Source organism: Hyperolius riggenbachi, chromosome 3, assembly GCF_040937935.1.
Source record: "Hyperolius riggenbachi isolate aHypRig1 chromosome 3, aHypRig1.pri, whole genome shotgun sequence".
NCBI classification, from domain to species: domain Eukaryota; kingdom Metazoa; phylum Chordata; class Amphibia; order Anura; family Hyperoliidae; genus Hyperolius; species Hyperolius riggenbachi.
In genome coordinates this window covers 247488956-247507981 of record NC_090648.1, presented here as the reverse complement: position 1 = coordinate 247507981, position 19026 = coordinate 247488956, and the positions used below count along the sequence as shown (strand labels likewise).

At 43.8% G+C, this 19026-nt stretch overlaps 1 protein-coding gene across 1 annotated transcript in view; it reads left to right on the top strand.

Annotated features, from left to right (window-relative positions):
* The window catches only part of LOC137563533 (phytanoyl-CoA dioxygenase, peroxisomal-like), a 44769-nt gene extending 27716 nt beyond the window's left edge, over positions 1-17053 (top strand). Inside the window, exons 8-9 of the mRNA XM_068276112.1 lie at positions 10295-10429; positions 14206-17053. Of these exons, the coding sequence (XP_068132213.1) occupies positions 10295-10429; positions 14206-14259 (189 nt within the window). The 3' untranslated portion in view covers positions 14260-17053. The remainder of the gene's footprint in view (positions 1-10294; positions 10430-14205) is intronic.
* The last annotated feature ends 1973 nt before the right edge of the window (positions 17054-19026 follow it).

The following is a 19026-nucleotide window of genomic DNA, read 5'->3' as shown; positions in this document are numbered from 1 at the left end:
ATTATAAGAGAGATTGAGCTGAGAAAGCAGGCACATGTGTTGTTTCTTGTTACAGTAAATCATTAAAGCCCAACACTGACAGACCATTCCTCATTTAGCTTTGTATAGCATAAGGGCTGGAACCTCTGTTGTTACTGCTGTCTGTGTTTCCCTCATTTTGAGCTCCATTTGCATCATGAAATTTAGAGTGAGCATAGGGGGCCACTGAGGCAGGAAGGGAAGAAAACAGTGAAGACTTGATACATTTACTTGAGTTCCTGTCTGCACAGGACACAGAAAAAGTAATATTTATTATGTATGTGTGTTATTATTATTTATTATGTATGTTATTTTCCTTTTTCTAACATTTGTGCACGTTTTTGCAAAAAAAAAAAAAAATTATACGCGCTTGTATGCAAAAGTTCACATTGTGATTTTTCCATGAATATTAATGAAGCTGATTTGAATGAAAATACATCTAATTAATTACAAAATTGCATGCAAATTTTTACGCCAAATGAACAGTTTTATGCAAATTTTCTGCATTTCCATTGACTTGCATCGATACATGAATCGCGCATTGCACACAGAAATAAGCAAATCTACTGTCCAAATTTGATGCTCACCGTCAGCATACCTATATATGTAAACCAGTATATGCCCTGCTGACAGGCAGTTGCTACTTTTGCTCCAATGTCACACGCCACCTACTGGCCACGGCCAGCCTGCGTCAAGCCTCCCAATCTACTCAGGCACACAGACCAACCAATCTCATGTATACAGTCAATATGCCAGATTGCTGGAAATGGGCATACAGAGTCCAGAATACAATTCTGCTACTCACAATGTTAACGGTAAACTGCCTCCACTTATTTGAGGGATTAGTCCCACTATCTAGTCTGAGCTAGAAAAGAAAGGGTTAACACAACAGCCTAATCTTTCTAAAACAATACAGTTCTCTGGGTAACTGCCTCTTCAGGAAGCAGGTTCATTCTGTGGTGCTCAAAAAATGACCTTGTCATTTATTTCAAATGCATATATATATATATATATATATATATATATATATATATATATATATATATATATATATATATATATATATATATACGCACAGGTAGTCCCCGGTTAACAAACGAGATAGGGACTGTAGGTTCGTTCTTAACCTGAATCTGTTCTTAAGTCGGAACAGTGTGCTATCTCTGTCCCCTGTACCTCCTCTTTCCCCCCTTGTGCCTCCAGTGTCCCCTTCTGTGTCACCTCTGTCCTTTGTACCTGTTTATACAAGTTTAACCACTTGAGGACCGCGGGCTTTACCCCCCTTAAAGGGACACTTAAGTCAAACAAAAAAAATGAGTTTTACTCACCTAGGGCTTCCAATAGCCCCCTGCAGCTGTCCGGTGCCCTCGGCGTCTCCCTTCGATCCTCCTGGCCCCGCCGGCAGCCACTTCCTGTTTCGGTGACAGGAGCTGACAGGCTGGGGACGCGAGTGATTCTTCGCGTTCCCAGACACATTAGCACCCTCTATGCTGCTATATGGTATATGATATATGCTATAGCAGCATAGATGGCGCTAATGTGGCCAGGAACACGAAGAATCACTCGCGTCCCCAGCCTGTCAGCTCCTGTCACCGAAACAGGAAGCGACTGCTGGTGGGGCCAGGAGGATCGGAGGGAGACGGCGAGGGCACCGGACAGCTGCAGGGGGCTATTAGAAGCCCCAGGTGAGTAAAACTCATTTTTTTGGTTTGACTTAAGTGTCCCTTTAACCTCTTGACGACCAGCTAACGCCGATCGGCGTAAACTGGTCGTCTGCGGGTTACCATGGAAACGGCCGCTCGATCGAGCGGCCTTTCCATGTCAGTTCACGGAGGGTGTCTCCGTGAACAGCCGGAGAGCCGCCGATCGCGGCTCTCCGGCAAAATGTAAACACGCGGGGAAAAAATCCCCGCTGTTTACATCATACGGCGCTGCTACGCAGCAGCGCCGTAAGGCAGATCGGCGATCCCCGGCCTCTGATTGGCCGGGGATCGCCGACATCTGATAGGTGGAAGCCTATCCTTCAATGCGCAGGACGGAACTCCGTCCTGCGCATTACGGAGAGAGGGAGGGAGGGAGGTAAGGAGACAGAGGGCGGAAATGGCTGCGGAGGGGGGCTTTGAGGAGCCCCCCCCGCAAAACGCAGATGGCCGGCAGCGATCAGAACCCCCGGCAGGACATCCCCCTAGTGGGGAAAAAAGGGGGGAAGTCTGATCGCCCTGGCATAATACTGATCTGTGCTGCGGGCTGGAGAGCCCACGCAGCACAGATCAGCCAATACAGCCCTGGTCGGCAAGTGGTTAACCACCCTGGCGTTCTATTAAGATCGCCAGGGCGGCTGCGGGAGGGTTTTTTTTAAATTAAAAAAAAACTATTTCATGCAGCCAACTGAAAGTTGGCTGCATGAAAGCCCACTAGATGGCGCTCCGGAGGCGTTCTTCTGATCGCCTCCGGCGGCCAAAAGTAACACGGAAGGCCGCAATGAGCGGCCTTCCGTGTTTTGCTTACTTCGTCGCCATGGCGACGAGCGGAGTGACGTCATGGACGTCAGCCGACGTCCTGACGTCAGCCGCCTCCGATCCAGCCCTTAGCGCTGGCCGGAACTATTTGTTCCGGCTGCGCAGGGCTCAGGCGGCTGGGGGGACCCTCTTTGGCCGCTGCTCGCGGCGGATCGCCGCAGAGCGGCGGCGATCAGGCAGCACACGCGGCTGGCAAAGTGCCGGCTGCGTGTGCTGCTTTTTATTTGGTCAAAATCGGCCCAGCAGGGCCTGAGCGGCACCCTCTGGCGGTAATGGACGAGCTGAGCTCGTCCATACCGCTAAGGTGGTTAAGGACCAGACCCTTTTTTTCCATTCAGACCACTGCAGCTTTCACGGTTTATTGCTCGCTCATACAACCTACCACCTAAATGAATTTTGGCTCCTTTTCTTGTCACTAATAAAGCTTTCTTTAGGTGCTATTTGATTGCTGCTGCGATTTTTACTTTTTATTATATTCATCAAAAAATACATGAATTTTGTCAAAAAATGATTTTTTTAACTTTCTGTGCTGACATTTTTCAAATAAAGTAAAATTTCTGTATACATGCAGCACGAAAAATGTGGACAAACATGTTTTTGATTAAAAAAACCCCATTCAGCCTATATTTATTGGTTTGGGTAAAAGTTATAGGGTTTACAAACTATGGTGCAAAAAGTGAATTTTCCCATTTTGTAGCATCTATGACTTTTCTGACCACCTGTCATGTTTCATGAGGGGCTAGAATTCCAGGATAGTATAAATACCCCCCAAATGACCCCATTTTGGAAAGAAGACATCCCAAAGTATTCACTGATAGGCATAGTGAGTTCATAGAAGATATTATTTTTTGTCACAAGTTAGCGGAAAATGACAGTTTGTGAAAAGTAAAAAAAGAAAAAAAAAGTTTCCATTTCTGCTAACTTGTGACAAAAAAAATAAAATGAAATCTGCCACGGACTCACCATGCCCCTCTCTGATTACCTTGAAGTGTCTACTTTCCAAAATGGGGTCATTTGTAGGGTGTGTTTACTGTCCTGGCATTTTGGGGGGTGCTAATTTGTAAGCACCCCTGTAAAGCCTAAAGGTGCTCATTGGACTTTGGGCCCTTTAGCGCAGTTAGGCTGCAAAAAAGTGCCACACATGTGGTATTGCCGTACTCAGGAGAAGTAGTATAATGTGTTTTGGGGTGTATTTTTAGACATACCCATGCTGGGTGGGAGAAATATCTCTGAAAATTGACAATTGTGTGTAAAAAAAAAATCAAACAATTGTCATTTATAGAGATATATTTCTCCCACACAGCATGGGTATGTGTAAAAATACACCCCAAAACACATTATACTACTTTTCCTGAGTACGGCGGTACCAGATGTGTGACACTTTTTGCAGCCTAGGTGCGCTAAGGGGCCCAACGTCCTATTCACAGGTCATTTTGAGGCATTTGTTTTCTAGACTACTCCTCACGGTTTAGGGCCCCTAAAATGCCAGGGCAGTATAGGAACCCCACAAGTGACCCCATTTTAGAAAGAAGACACCCCAAGGTATTCCGTTAGGTGTATGGCAAGTTCATAGAAGCTTTTATTTTTTGTCGCAAGTTAGTGAAAAATGACACTTTGGGGAAAAAAAACAATAAAAATCAATTTCCGCTAACTTTTGACAAAAAAAAAAATCTATGAACTCGTAATACACCTAACAGAATACCCTGGGTTGTCTTTTTTCTAAAATGGGGTCACTTGTGGGGTTCCTATACCGCCCTGGCATTTTACGGGCCCAAAACCGTGAGTAGTCTGGAAACCAAATGTCTCAAAATGACTGTTCAGGGGTATAAGCATCTGCAAATTTTGATGACAGGTTGTCTATGAGGGGGCGAATTTTGTAGAACCGGTCATAAGCAGGGCGGCCTTTTAGATGACAGGTTGTATTGGGCCTGATCTGATGGATAGGAGTGCTAGGGGGGTGACAGGAGGTGATTGATGGGTGTCTCAGGGGGTGGTTAGAGGGGAAAATAGATGCAATCAATGCACTGGGGAGGTGATCGGAAGGGGGTCTGAGGGGGATCTGAGGGTTTGGCTGAGTGATCAGGAGCCCACACGGGGCAAATTAGGGCCTGATCTGATGGGTAGGTGTGCTAGGGGGTGACAGGAGGTGATTGATGGGTGTCTCAAGGTGTGATTAGAGGGGGGAATAGATGCAAGCAATGCACTGGCGAGGTGATCAGGGCTGGGGTCTGAGGGTGTGGGCGGGTGATTGAGTGCCCTAGGGGCAGATAGGGGTCTAATCTGATGGGTAGCAGTGACAGGGGGTGATTGATGGGTAATTAGTGGGTGTTTAGGGTAGAGAACAGATGTAAACAATGCATTTGGAAGGTGATACGACGTCGGATCTGCGGGCGATCTATTGGTGTGGGTGGGTGATCAGATTGCACGCAAGGGGCAGGTTAGGGGCTGATTGATGGGTGGCAGTGACAGGGGGTGATTGATGGGTGGCAGTGACAGGGGGTGATTGATGGGTGATTGACAGGTGATTGACAGGTGATCAGTGGGTTATTACAGGGGAGAACAGATGTAAATAATGCACTGGCGAATTGATAAGGTGGGGTCTGAGGGCAATCTGAGCATGTAGGCGGGTGATTGGGTGCCCGCAAGGGGCAGATTAGGGTCTGATCTGATGGGTAACAGTGACAGGTGGTGATTGATGGGTACTTAGTGGGTGTTTAGGGTAGAGAACAGATGTAAACACTGCACTTGGGAGGTGATCTGACGTCGGATCTGCGGGCGATCTATTGGTGTGGGTGGGTGATCAGATTGCCCGCAAGGGGCAGGTTAGGGTCTGATTGATGGGTGGCAGTGACAGGGGGTGATTGATGGGTGGCAGTGACAGGGGGTGATTGACAGGTGATCAGTGGGTTATTACAGGGAAGAACAGATGTAAATATTGCACTGGCGAATTGATAAGGGGGGGGGGTCTCAGGGCAATCTGAGCGTGTAGGCGGGTGATTGGGTGCCCGCAAGGGGCAGATTAGGATCTGATGGGTAAAAGTGACAGGTGGTGATAAGGGGTGATTGATGGGTGATTGATGGGTAATTAGTGGGTGTTTAGGGTAGAGAACAGATGTAAACACTGCCCTTGGGAGGTGATCTGACGTCGGATCTGCGGGCGATCTATTGGTGTGGGTGGGTGATCAGATTGCCCTTTAGGGGCTGATTAATGGGTGGCAGTGACAGGGGTTGATTGATGGGTGATTGACAGGTGATCAGGGGGATAGATGCATACAGTACACAGGGGGGGGGGGGTCTGGGGAGAATCTGAGGGGTGGGGGGTGATCAGGAGGGAGCAGGGGGCAGTTTAGGGAATTAAAAAAAAATAGCATTTACAGATAGTGACAGGGAGTGATTCATGGGTGATTAGGGGGGTGATTGGGTGCAAACAGTGGTCTGGGGGGTGGGCAGGGGGGGGTCTGAGGGATGCTGTGGGCGATCAGGGGGCAGGGGGGATGGAAATCAGTGTGCTTGGGTGCAGACTAGGGTGGCTGCAGCCTGCCCTGGTGGTCCCTCGGACACTGGGACCACCAGGGCAGGAGGCAGCCTGTATAATACACTTTGTATACATTACAAAGTGTATTATACACTTTGTATGTGGCGATCCGGGTGCTAGTAACCCGCCGGCACTTCTGAACGGCCAGCGGGTTACAGCGCGAGGGGGCGGAGCCAGGCGCCGGTGGCTGATCGCGTCACGAATGACGTGATCGCTCCGCCCATGCCCGTACAAGGACCGCCGCCTCTGTGCATGCGGCGGTCCTTGCGGGATCCACATGCCGGCCGCCTCTGTGCAGTGGGCGGTCGGCAAGTGGTTAAAAGCCATTTTTTCTTTGATTTTTTTAAAATCAATTTTCTCAAAAACTACAAGTTTTTTTGACTTGTTCCCATGGAAACACAGAATCCATGCCGTTCGTTTCGGCGGGTCGTTCGTAAAGTCGGGCGTTTGTAAGTCGGGGAATACCTGTGTGTGTGTGTATATATATATATATATATATATATATATATATATATATATATATATATATATATATATATATATATATACTAGCTGATTACCCGGCGTTGCCCAGGTATGTATTTGGCTGGTGTCGGCTCCACCCACTTTTTCTAACCCTAACACACAATTACTCAATGACCAAGTTTGTGAGCTTTGTAGTCTTTGGCATCAATAATTTGCTTTGAAATGAAAAAAATCTGATAGGTTGTTTGTGGCTCCACCCCCTTTTCTGAATTTGAACCCGTCACCCAATGACCAACTGTACCAGGTTTGTGGCCTGTGCCATTACCCACTTTTCTGAATATTAATCCCATTCACTGAGTGACCAACTGTGCAAAGTTTAAGAACCCTCCCATTAACAGTGTAAGAATGGCTGCAGTTTACATTTTCCCAGTAAAATTTGTATTTGTCTCCACCCACTGATGACCCGGCGTTGCCGGGTATGTATTTGTCTTGTGTTGGTTCCGCCCACTTCTTCTAACCCTAATGCACAAACACTCAATGACCAAGTTTGTGAGCTTTGGTGTCTTTAGCATCAATAATTTGTATAATCCCATAGAAATTAAACAAATTAGATTGGCTGTTTGTGGCTCTGCCCCTCTCCAGCATTTGATCCCATCACCCAATGAACAACTGTAGCAGGTTTGAGGCATCTGCTATTACCAGTATAAAAATGGCAGAAATTTAAATATTCCCCTTGAAAATCAACAGGTGAATTTTGATTGGCTATTATAGGCTCCATCCACTTACCTGAATATTAATCTCAGTCACCCAGTGACCACCTGGGCAACGTTTGGGAACCTTGCCATTAACAGTGTAAGAAGGCCCGCAGTCTACATTTTCCCAGTGAAATTTTGTTTTCGTTCCGCCTACTTTTTGTAACCTGGACATACAGTCACTCAATGACCAAGTTTGTGAGCTTTGGGGTCCTTGGCATCAATCATTTGTATTTTCTCAAGAAATGAAACTGTTTGTGGCTCTGTCCTCTTTTCTGAATTTGAACCCCAATGACTAACTGTACCAGGTTTGAGGTTTGTGCCATTAACAGTGCAAGAATGGTAGCAATTTTAATATTCCCCTTGAAAATCAACAGGTGATTTTGATTGGCTTTTTTAGGCTCCACCCACTTTTCTAAATATTAATCCCAGTCACCCAGTAACCAACTGTGCAAAGTTTGAGAACCCTGCCATTAACAGTGAAGAAGGGCTGCAGTTTACAATTTCCCAGAAAAATCTGTTTTTGACTCCACCCACTTTTTGTAACCTTGATACACAGTCACTACTCAATGGCCAATTTTGTGAGCTTTTGGGTTCCTGGCATCAAAATTGTGTGAATGGAAGCAGTTTATAAAAAAAAAAGCAAATCTGATTGGCTGTTTGTGAGCTTTTACCCCTTTAGTGAATTTGAACCCCCGTCACTTGATGACCGACTGTAGCAGGTTTGAGGCCTCTGCCATTAACAGTGTAAGAATGACAGCAGTTTCAATTCCCCTTGAAAATCAATAGGTGAATTTTGATTGGCTCTTGTAGGCTCCACCTATTTTTCCGAATATTAATCCTAGTCCCCCAGTGACCAACTGTGTCAAGTTTGAGAACCCTGCTATTAACAGTGTAATAATAACTGCAATTTATATTTTCCCATGTAAAAAGTTAGTTGTTTTTGGCTCTGCCCACTATTTCTAACCTTGACATGCAGTCACTCAATGACCAAGTTTATGAGCTGTGGGGTCTTTGGCATCAATAAGTTGCATTTTACCATTTAAATTAAACAAATCTGATTGGCTGTTTTGGCCCACTCCCTTTTTAGAATTTAAACCCCAGTCTCCCTGTGACTGACTGTACCAGATTTGAGGCCTCTGCCATTAAGAGTGTATGAATGGGAGCAATGTAAATATTCCCCTTGAAAATCAAAAGGTAAATTTTGATTGGCTGCTGAAGGCTCCACCCACTTTCCTGAATATTAGTCCCAGTCACCCAGTGGCCAACTGTGTCAAGTTTGAGAACCCTGCCAATAACAGAATGGCTGAAATCAATCTAAAAAATCTGATTGGCTGTTTGTGGCTCCACCCACTTTAGTGAATTTGGACCCCAGTCACCCAATAACTGACTGTATCAGGTTTGAGACCTCTGCCATTAACAGTGTAAGAATGGTAGCAATGTAAATGTTCCCCCTTGAAAATCAATAGGTGAATTTTGATTGGCTGATTTTAGGCTCCACCCACATTTCTGAATATTAATCCCAGTCACCTAGTGGCCAATTGTGTCAAGTTTGGGAACCCTGCCATGTAAAAAATTAAGTTTTTGGCCCCGCACACTTTTTCTAACCTTGACATACAGTCACTCAATTATCAAGTTTATCAGCTTTGGGGTCCTTGGTATCAATACTTTGTATTTTCCCATTGAAAAATAAACAAATCTGATTGGCTGTTTGTGGCTCCGCCCCCTTTCTGAATTTGAACCCTAATCACCCAGTGACCAACTGTACCAGGTTTGAGGCATCTGCTATTAACAGTATAAGAATGGTAGCAGCTTAAATATTCCCTTTGAAAATCGAAAGGTGAATTTGTATTGGCTGTTGTAGGCTCCACCTACCTTCCAAATTCTTAATCTCATTCACCCAGTGACCAACTGTGCAAAGTTTGAGAACACTGCCATTAACGGTGTAAGAATGGCCACAGTTTACATTTTCCTAGTAAAATTTGTTTTTGGCTCCGCCCACTTTTTGTAACCTGGACACACAGTCACTCAATGACCAAGTTTGTGAGCTTTCAGGTTCCTGGCATCAAAAATGTGTGAACGGAAGAAGTTTATCCACCAAGGAAATCTGATTGGCTGTTTGTGGCCCCGCCCCTTTTGTGAATTTGGACCCCAGTCACCCAAAGACCGACTGTAGCAAGTTTGAAGCCTCTGCCATTAACAGTGTAAGAATGGCAGCAGTTTAAATATTCCCCTTGAAAATCAATAGGTGAATTCTGATTGGCTGTTGTAGGCTCCACCCACTTTCTTGAATCTTAATCGTATTCACCCAGTGACCAACTGTGGCAAGTTTGAGAACCCTGCGATTAACAGTCTAAAAATGGTTGCAGTTTACATTTTCCCATTTAAAATGAATGGCTGAAATTCGATTGGCTGTTTTATGCTCCGCCCACTTTTCCTGGATTTGTAACCTCGGTCACCAAGTGACCAACTGTGCCAAGTGTGGGGACTCTCGCTTGATTACTGTGAAAATGGAAGCCTTTTACATTTTTTCCATTGACTTGAATGGGTGAAATCTGATTGGCTGTTTGTAGCTCCACCCACGTGTGCAGGGGAGCCAAGAGACCAGCAGAACATATCATACCCAGGTAGTAAGGGATTTGTATACCAAGTTTCGTTCAAATCGGTCAAGGCGTTTTCGCCTGATCGCGGCACATACATACACACACACACACATACACACACACACACACATACATCCGATTTTATATATAGATATTCATTATAGTGCACTGGTTAAGGCTGTTTCTTTTGAGCAGGGTTTTAATCCCGGCTTAAGCCAGTACGTAAAACGGTATGGAGTCTTTGGGCAAGACTCCCAAATAAACCTGGTTGCCCATGGAGCAGTGGCCGCAGCCCAGAAGTGCTTTGAGTCCACCAGGAGAAAAGAGCAATATAAATGTTGTCCTGTCTTGTTTCCAACATAACCCATAAGTACTATTTTTTTATTTATTTTTGAATGTTAGGCAATTTCCTGCCACTATGCCAGCTCTGATTGCCACTATATAGATGTGAAGGGGACATCCCAGGAGCTAATTGAGAAGGAAGTTGGAGAAGTTGCAATGAAGCGCTATGGAGTTGATTTTCCTATTACCCTCCAGGTAAAATGTGATGTCTGCTATTTTTTCTCCAGAGCTCTCCAAAAGCTTACCTGTGTTATTTCATATGGATAATACTTTTATTCTTTTCTGTACTTGTAGTTTAATAGTTTGCTTGCCTTGTCTTTAGACCTAGTAAATGGGGAACAATTAAAAATTTTTTAAAGGCATATTTAACCCTCACTTATTTTTCATTGTGAATATGGATTATGCCATCTCTCACACAATTCCAATATGTGATGCAGCCATACTTTTCAAATACTCAATCTTGTTACCCAGGATGCATTCTCAAAAGCTTGCATTTTTGAGGAGCGTGAGTTTTTACCAGCTAAGTAACAGTTCTCGCTGCTTAGCACATAGCCAACCTTTACACTTCTTTACGAAGCTATTTACAGACTGTTTGTGCCAGCACTGCATCTACACTAGATTCTTATCATTATGAGACTCAGCTGTGGCTGCACTGCTGACCATAAACAGTTCATCTCTTCCAGCAGAAGGAAGTTATGTGCTGGATTAGGTGATCTGTTCTAATCTAAGCAAATACTGGTTTATTCCCCCTCAGGCTTCTCCCGGACTACCTCATGTGATGGGATAGAGGTTTGATCTGGAGAGCCTTCTCTCCAGTAACATTGCACTGAGAACTCACAAGAAAATGGGAGTCTAGAGTCTGCCAGCTAATTTTAATACATTTACTTGAAAAAATTGGAAGGCTGTATAACGGCTTCAACCACTTCAGCCTATGGGTATTTTCACCATAAGGATGAAAGCAATTTTCCCGTCAGCACTCCTCACATTAATTCGCCAATAACTTTTTCCCTACTGATCATACGTAAATTAACTATATCTGGGGGGGGGGGGTGTTCGCTAGAGATGTCGCGAACCTCCGATTTTCGGTTCGCGAACCTCCGCGAAAGGTTCAGTTCGCGAAAAAGTTCGCGGTTCGAACCGCAATAGACTTCAATGGGGAGGCGAACTTTGAAAATTTGAAAAAATTCTACCAGCTAGAAAACATGTTTCAAGAGCTCTAATACCTGGAGGCACACCTGATTGAGTGAAATACACATCACTGCTGGAGGACACGCCCACCCTCCAAGCAAGGTCTTTATACCATTTGACTCAGTTGTCTGCCTACACTAATTCGTTATGGGACAGCTGCTACACACTCTGCTAGGGAGATTTTAATTAGCCTCTTGTGGGCTCCCACCTCCCTCCTCCCACCTCCCTCGCCCCATAATGCTCTATTGAGCAAAACTTTGACCCTCCATATCACTGTCAGCAGACATGTTATTGCCAAACACACTGCTGGAGGACCCGCCCACCCTCCCTCCTCCAAGTTAGGTCCTCCCTCCTACCCTTCTACCTATTCCCTCCTCCCGGAGGGAGGAGGGTCTCTTCTGCCAGGGAATTATACTATTTTAAAAACCAGTATACATCATACCATAGCTGGGAATTGAACCCAGATCTCACTGTGTGGTGGGCAAGTCACCCTAACCACTGTACCACTACAGTAGTAAGTGAAGCTGGCCTAAAATTTACCATTTATGCTTAATGCAATAGAAACATTAGGTTTCTTAAAGGAGAACTGTAGTGAGAGGTATATGGAGGCTGCCATATTGATTTCCTTTTAAGCTATACCAGTTGCCTGGCAGCCCTGCTGATCTATTTGGCTGCAGTAGTGTGAATCACACCAGAAACAAGCATGCAGCTAATCTTGTCAGATCTTACAAAAATGTCAAACACCAGATCTGCTGCATGCTTGTTCAGGGTCTAGGGCTAAAAGTATTGGAGGCAGAGGATCTGCAGGATAGCCAGGTAACTGGTATTGCTTAAAAGGAAATCAATATGGTAGCCTCCAAATACCTTTCACTACAGTTCTCCTTTAAAGGGAACCTTAACTGAGAGTGATATGGATGTTTCCTGTAAACAATACCAGTTGCCTGGCAGTCCAGCTGATCTTTGTGACTGCAATAGTGGCTGAATCACACCCTGAAACAAGCATGCAGCTAATCCAGTCTGACTTCAGTCAGAGCACCTGATCTGCATGCTTGTTCAGGGGCTGTGGCTAAAAGTATTAGAGACACAGGATCAGCAGGCGATTCAGGCAACTGGTATTATTTTAAAAGGAAAAATTCATATCCTTCTCCGTTTAGGTTCCCTTTAAGGATTTGTAGCATAAAAGCCAACTCACATTGGCTGGGATTTGAACCTGGGTCTCACTGTGTGGTGGGCATGCACCCTAACCACTGTACCAACTGAAGCTGGCCTAAAAATTACCATTTATGCTCAATACAAGAGAAAAAGTAGACAAGACAATTAACATTTATATCACACTTTTCTCCTGGCGGACTCAAAGCACCAGAGCTGCAGCCACTAGGTTCAATTCCCAGCTATGGTATGATGTATACTGGTTTTTAAAATAGTATAATTCCTTGGCAGAAAAGATCCTACTGGAGGGAGGAGGGAATAGGTAGAAGGGGAGGAGGGAGGAGGAGGAGGAGGGAGGGAGCCCACAAGAGGCTAATTAAAATCTCCCTAGCAGAGTGTGTAGCAGCTGTCCCATAACTAATTAGTGTAGGTAGACAACTGAGTCAAATGGTATAAGGACCTAACTTGGAGGAGAGAGGGTGGGCGGGTCCTCCAGCAGTGTGTTTGGCAATAACATGTCTGCTGACAGTGATATGGAGGGTCAAAGTTTTGCTCAATAGAGCATTATGGGGCGAATCGAACTTCCGCAAAAGTTCACCTGATGTAGGCGAACCCGAACCCCCAAAGTTCGCCTGGAACCGTTCGCTGGCGAACCGTTCGCGACATCTCTAGTGTTCACCACAAATTAGGCTTTTTGGGGGGTGATACTTGTTTTTCAGTAAGTACTTAATTTTCTATACATTTTCTGCTGAGGAAACACCAGAGCGGCTTCTATCTGAACTATAGTCATCCAAATAGGGTTAAGTGGTTAATGTGAACCAGAGATGAAGCACCCTCATGTATTTTACTATATATATCAGTGGGAACATTAGAGAAAACACCTACCCTGCTCTCTGCTTCATCCTTTACTGCTCAATCTGCTTGTTATCAGCCCTGATAAAATCCCAGACTCAGCATTCAGTCTGGCTTTTCTCAGGAATCATTATAGCTGAGTCTGTCTTCTCTGATGTCTTTTCAAGCCCAAGCCTGCTCCCTTCAGGCTCTGCTATAATGACTCAGCTATAATGATTCCTGAGCGAAGCCAGACTGAATGCTCAGTCGGGGATTTTATCAGGGTTGATAACAAGCAGGCTGAGCACTAAAGGATGAAACAGAGAGCAGGGTAGGTGTTTTCTCTAATGTTCCCACTGATATATATGGTAAAATACATAAGGGTTCTTCGTCTCAGGTTCACTTTAAACTCATTTTACTAATGTCAACTGAAAGTTAAATTATATTATTATTATTATTATTATTTCGTGTAGAGGTTCTATAATCCGATACAATGCATTTTTTCAAGTTATGTATTGCTGCATATTGATCACACACCAGTAAGTTCCTTCATAAGGCAATGTAGAGTTGCAAGTGAAGGTGTTGGTGAAACACACCTAAATGATTATATTTGCCCTAGTTAGGTCCACATGGGTGAGTGGGTTCTGGCATAGCTTTAAACTTTTTTATTTATATATTATAAAGTGTTAGCCCTTGTCCTGATAAAGGGTTCTTCAGCTCTTTGTAGCTTTTTTTTTTTTTTTAAATCTTTTTGTTTGGCCATTAATCTTAATTATAATTAAGTATTTCCATTTTTTATTCAGGATGTTTGGATGGCAAAAGCACGGTGTGTGCATGGGGAAAGAATAAATATGTAACTTGTCACAAGAAAAAGAGTACCCTATAAAACACCATCAAAAGAAGAGGAGGAGTACCCTATGAAACACCTTCGCTACTCTAAAACTGTCAGTGATTACTGTTTATTATGCAATTTTGTTTGAGATCTTTTTGGCAATTCTAGTGTGACTCTTTAGATGAAAAATGCAGATCTGATATGATGCATCTGTACATGACACAACTCCTCCGTGTAATCATCTGGTCTCTTAGTTCACCTGTGGATAAACCTCTGAATAACATGCGTTCACTGACAATTCAGCTATATACTGGTTCTAGAGGAAGGTCTCAATGATTTGATTCAGGTTCATCAGACCTGGTATGTGGCTTGACCGACTGCTTCCATCAGCGCTATGTAACGCATGCTTTGTTTTGTGGTAGTCTTTCTCAAAGAACCTCCAAAGATTTCAGCCTGTAAAGTTAAGGGCCAAACTCACCTAAACACATATTTGAAATTCTGGTGGTTACTTGCCAATACACTGGCTTCTTTTATCTCTTGTAGGCTGTCCTAGCAAACCCTTGCTGCATATGTCTCACAACTGTCTTAATGCCTGCAGTCAGATGATTGTGACATCCCTTCTGAGGTGATATTACTTAATGTGAAGTGAAGCTATTTACAAGCCCTGGATTTTCATTGGCCAGTTGTTGGATTATCTTGGAGAGATCATTTGGAAATTGATTGTGGGTACAGGTGTCCCCTGCTACAACTAACAATGTTTTTTAGCGATCTGTCATGTTGACTCAGAGAATGACCTCTTTTATTCTTCTGCTGTAATTCCCACAGTGGGGCACTTCTCATTCATCCTCCCTTCTCCATAGAACAGAACAGGCTTCTGAGTAGTGTGTCAACAACAATTAAAGAATGGTCTTTCCAGGTGATAATCATCGAGGTAGTGAATGAAAAACTTTAATCCAAAGTATCCATCAGACATTCCATCTGTAACACTGAAGAAGTACAGATGTTCTTTGTCAGTGTGAATAACAGCAGTGTAAGCACTTTTGTCCTGCAGCACTTAACCCCTACTCAATGATCAATTTCTACCCAGGACACATTGGGCTCAATTCTGGTAACTATGTGAGGTAAATATTTTTTTGGAGGTAAAATACCTTATGAGGTATTTTCCTCTTCCTTTATCAATTCTGAAAGATTTTTCTTCATTTCTAAACATGAGGTAAAACATGGGGTATTTCAGTGGTAACTGGTAAGCCTGCAGCACATAAGTAACACATAAGTAATAGTCTTTAATTGTCTCCCATAAGTTAGGATAGTCTTTGGAAGATGTTTTTTTTTTTTTTTTTCTGAGGCGGGAAGGTGTATTTGATTATGTAGCAACCTATGAAAAGTAAATTTATAGGCATCCATTATAAAAAAAACGAAGGATTGTACAGGGTTTGGAGCACTTTTTCTTTTTTTAAAACAAAATGGAAGCTGGGGGGATTCGTTGGTCAGATCACTTTTACTTATTTCAGCAAAATATGGGGGCCCTGAACACAGAACAAGCTGAAAAGGCTTCATGTTATGTGACAGATATCACAATTCTGTCACAGCACTACATTTGTCATGTGGTAGAGGTAGGTCTAATTATGTGAGGAAAAAGACATGCAAACACACACCTTATTTCACTTCAGAATTCAAGTATGAGGTATTTCACTACTAAATACCACACATTTTTAGTACAAAATTACCACATGAATTACTTCATGAAATTACATGAGGTAAAACTTTACTTAAACTACCAGAATTCAAAAGTTGATTTCCCTCATGAGGTAAACCCAATTCCATGAGGTAATTATTTACTAAGCGCTACCAGAATTGAGCCCATTATGCTTAGAGTTTGTATACCCCAACAAGCTTTGCATTGCTGTCTACTAGGGCCCTGAGGTCGGGCCAAGAATTTCTTTATTCACCAAGGAGTGCACTTTGGGAGCTACAGCCTTGTGGAGAGAATCAGAGACCCTATCTGCTGTGAAGAAATCTGACCTCTGATGTCTCTGGGCGAGCTAGTAGCTGGCAAATGATTCAACACACCAGCCATTATCTAAAACTAGCCATATTTACCAATATCAAAAGGGAATTTTGAACAGATTTTATATTTCTAGATCTGCTAAAACCACGTAAGTGTCTCATTATCAGTCAGTTACTTGATTTCAAGCAGCTAAATAATTGATATTCTGATTGGGAGCGGTGAATAGTCTAAGTCGATTGGTTGGTGGGTGAAGTGGCAGGTGCTTGGCTTTTACTACGCTGAGGATTGTGACTGCACTCTAACTGAAGTCGAATGCTGCAACTTGGTGCATCAATTGCTGTTCCAATTCAGTGTTCTGACTGGGGAGTGTTGAATGTTTATGTAATTAGATTATAGCCTTTAATGACCACTGCATTTGCGAAATAAAGCACTTATTTGACATGGCATTTCTGACACACCCAAATGTTTAAAAGATGAGGCCAGTGGAATCTTGCTTCGGCCATTTTAATCATGGTTGTCCCAGAAGAATTAGACTTGTGCCTTCCATTTGACACACTTGTAGTCATTAGACTTTTGTCTTGTGCTGTAACATCAGTGTGGTATAAGATTAGAGAAGATAAATATTATAATTCTGAGGGCTACTGAACTTAACAAAATAAACCAATAATTTGGATTCAAGTGCCAATTACAGACCTGTGAACTACAAAAATGTGTGGTAATCCAAATCTGAATGTATTTTTTTAACACAATGTACATCATGTAAAAATGTAAATGTATCTAAATACAGATTTAATAAAACATTCTGACTACATTTACACAAGTTTTTTTTTCTTCTCCTAATTCCTTGGGGTATTATCATTTGATGAGGATGCAATACCAGGAGTGATGGCATTCCTGTGAAGCAGCTGTACTCTCCCAGTGTTGCTATACAATGTGTTCATTATTTGTATTTGACCGTTTACACTCATGGTCACAGGGAAGCACACACTGTTCACATTATACCACTGCCAAACAGACAGTAAGATAAAGCTAAAAAAAAATGACTCCTGTGGATTTTTTACTTTTTTCCCTTCACGGTGGGGTAAGTGACCCCATAGTCTTACTGCTGCCAAATGTATTTTTATGAAAGTGAGTACTGCAATTAATTATTTTCTATCTCCGCCACTCCACTTGTGGCTTTAGGTCCATATATGTTTCACTGCAAACAGCGTGCAAGGGAGCTGCGGCTGTGTGCGGGCTTGTGATAATTGAGCTCAGATATCCTTACAACCTCAATTAACACAAGCCCGCACACAGCGTAGCTCCCCTGCGGGCTGTGTGCAGTAAAACATATACGGACCTAAAGCCACGCGTGGAGGGGGCGGAGTTAAGGACACAGAGGGGAGGAAGAACTGCCACTTCCTGCCAGAAAGTCACAGCACTAGTAATAAAACAATTTTATAAGTATTTAAAGAGTCTGAAGCCTCCATAAAAATAAAAAAAAGATAATTACCTAAGCAGAGGGAAGGCTCTGGGTCCTAATTAGCCTTCCTGTTCTCCTCCCGATGTCCGTATTCCCCCACAGGCTCCCCCGTTAACAGACCACGACCAAAAGGGTCGTGGCTGCTCTCTTCCGGGTTTGGGAGACTTCGGAAGCACTCAGGCTTCCAAAGACAGACCGCTCTGTAGTGTGCACACATGCATGCGCCCTCTCTCGCGTGTGCGCGGTTCAGAGCCAACTGTCTTCTGAGGCCTGAGTGCTTCAAAAGGCTGCCGAAGTCTCCCCCGGCAGATTCAAACGAGAGAGCCTGCTGAAGACCAAGGACACCGGGAGGAGAACAGGAAGGCTCACTAGGACCCAGAGCCTTCCCTCTCCTTAGGTAAGTATCTTTTTTATTTTAATTGAGACTTCAGATTCACTTTAAGACCATGTCAGGGATACTTTAACCTATCTTGCTGTTAGTTGTTAGCCCTTCCATTTATTGGACCAGTAAATATTGAGCTTTATTTGGATATATCAGATCATCTGATTCCGATGTCACTTCAAGCTACCACCCGAGATCTACCACGTCAAAACACCCAGCTCCCCAAATCTCTGTGCTCAGAAGTACTGCAATGGAGTTATTACACTGAAAAATACTGATTTAGGAAATGCTATCAGTGCATATTAAGATTTATAGCCAAAAGTAAAGTGATAGGCAACAGTATTGTCAAAGGATCATGAAACCATACAGTTATTCACCCATGGTCCAACCTACCAGCATGTTTCATGAATTATATTTCTGGACTTTGAACCCTCCTGAAGAAGGCCGACGATTATCGGCAGAAACGCGTAGAGGTGCTTAGTTCAAGTGTTTGGAGAGCTTGTAACAATCTGTATAGGTCCTGGAAGCGGCGTGCTGAAAGCGCGCAACAGCCGCCAGCAGAGTTCCAGTAACCTAGAGTGGTGACGTCACCCAAGAAAAGTGCATGCGGAAGACTGGGAGACGTGCAGTACAGCGAGAGGACCTTTGCCACTTACAAACGGAAGTGACGTATGCTGTACGAAGGACGCCAGTCGGGAGAGCGGCACACAGATTAACTTCCCGGAGACAGTCGCACGGAGCTGTTTGGGAGTTGGAGCAGGAGCGGAGCTGCTATCCCATGAAGATCCTGAGTGGACTTGGTCAGGCGGCGGTGTATCTATAGAGAGGAAACCGTGAGTGTATGGCCATACTATACTATAGTGCAGATTGTGAATTGTCTGGCACGGACTGATCGAATGTATTAAAGGAATATATGTGATAACATATCACACGTATCAGG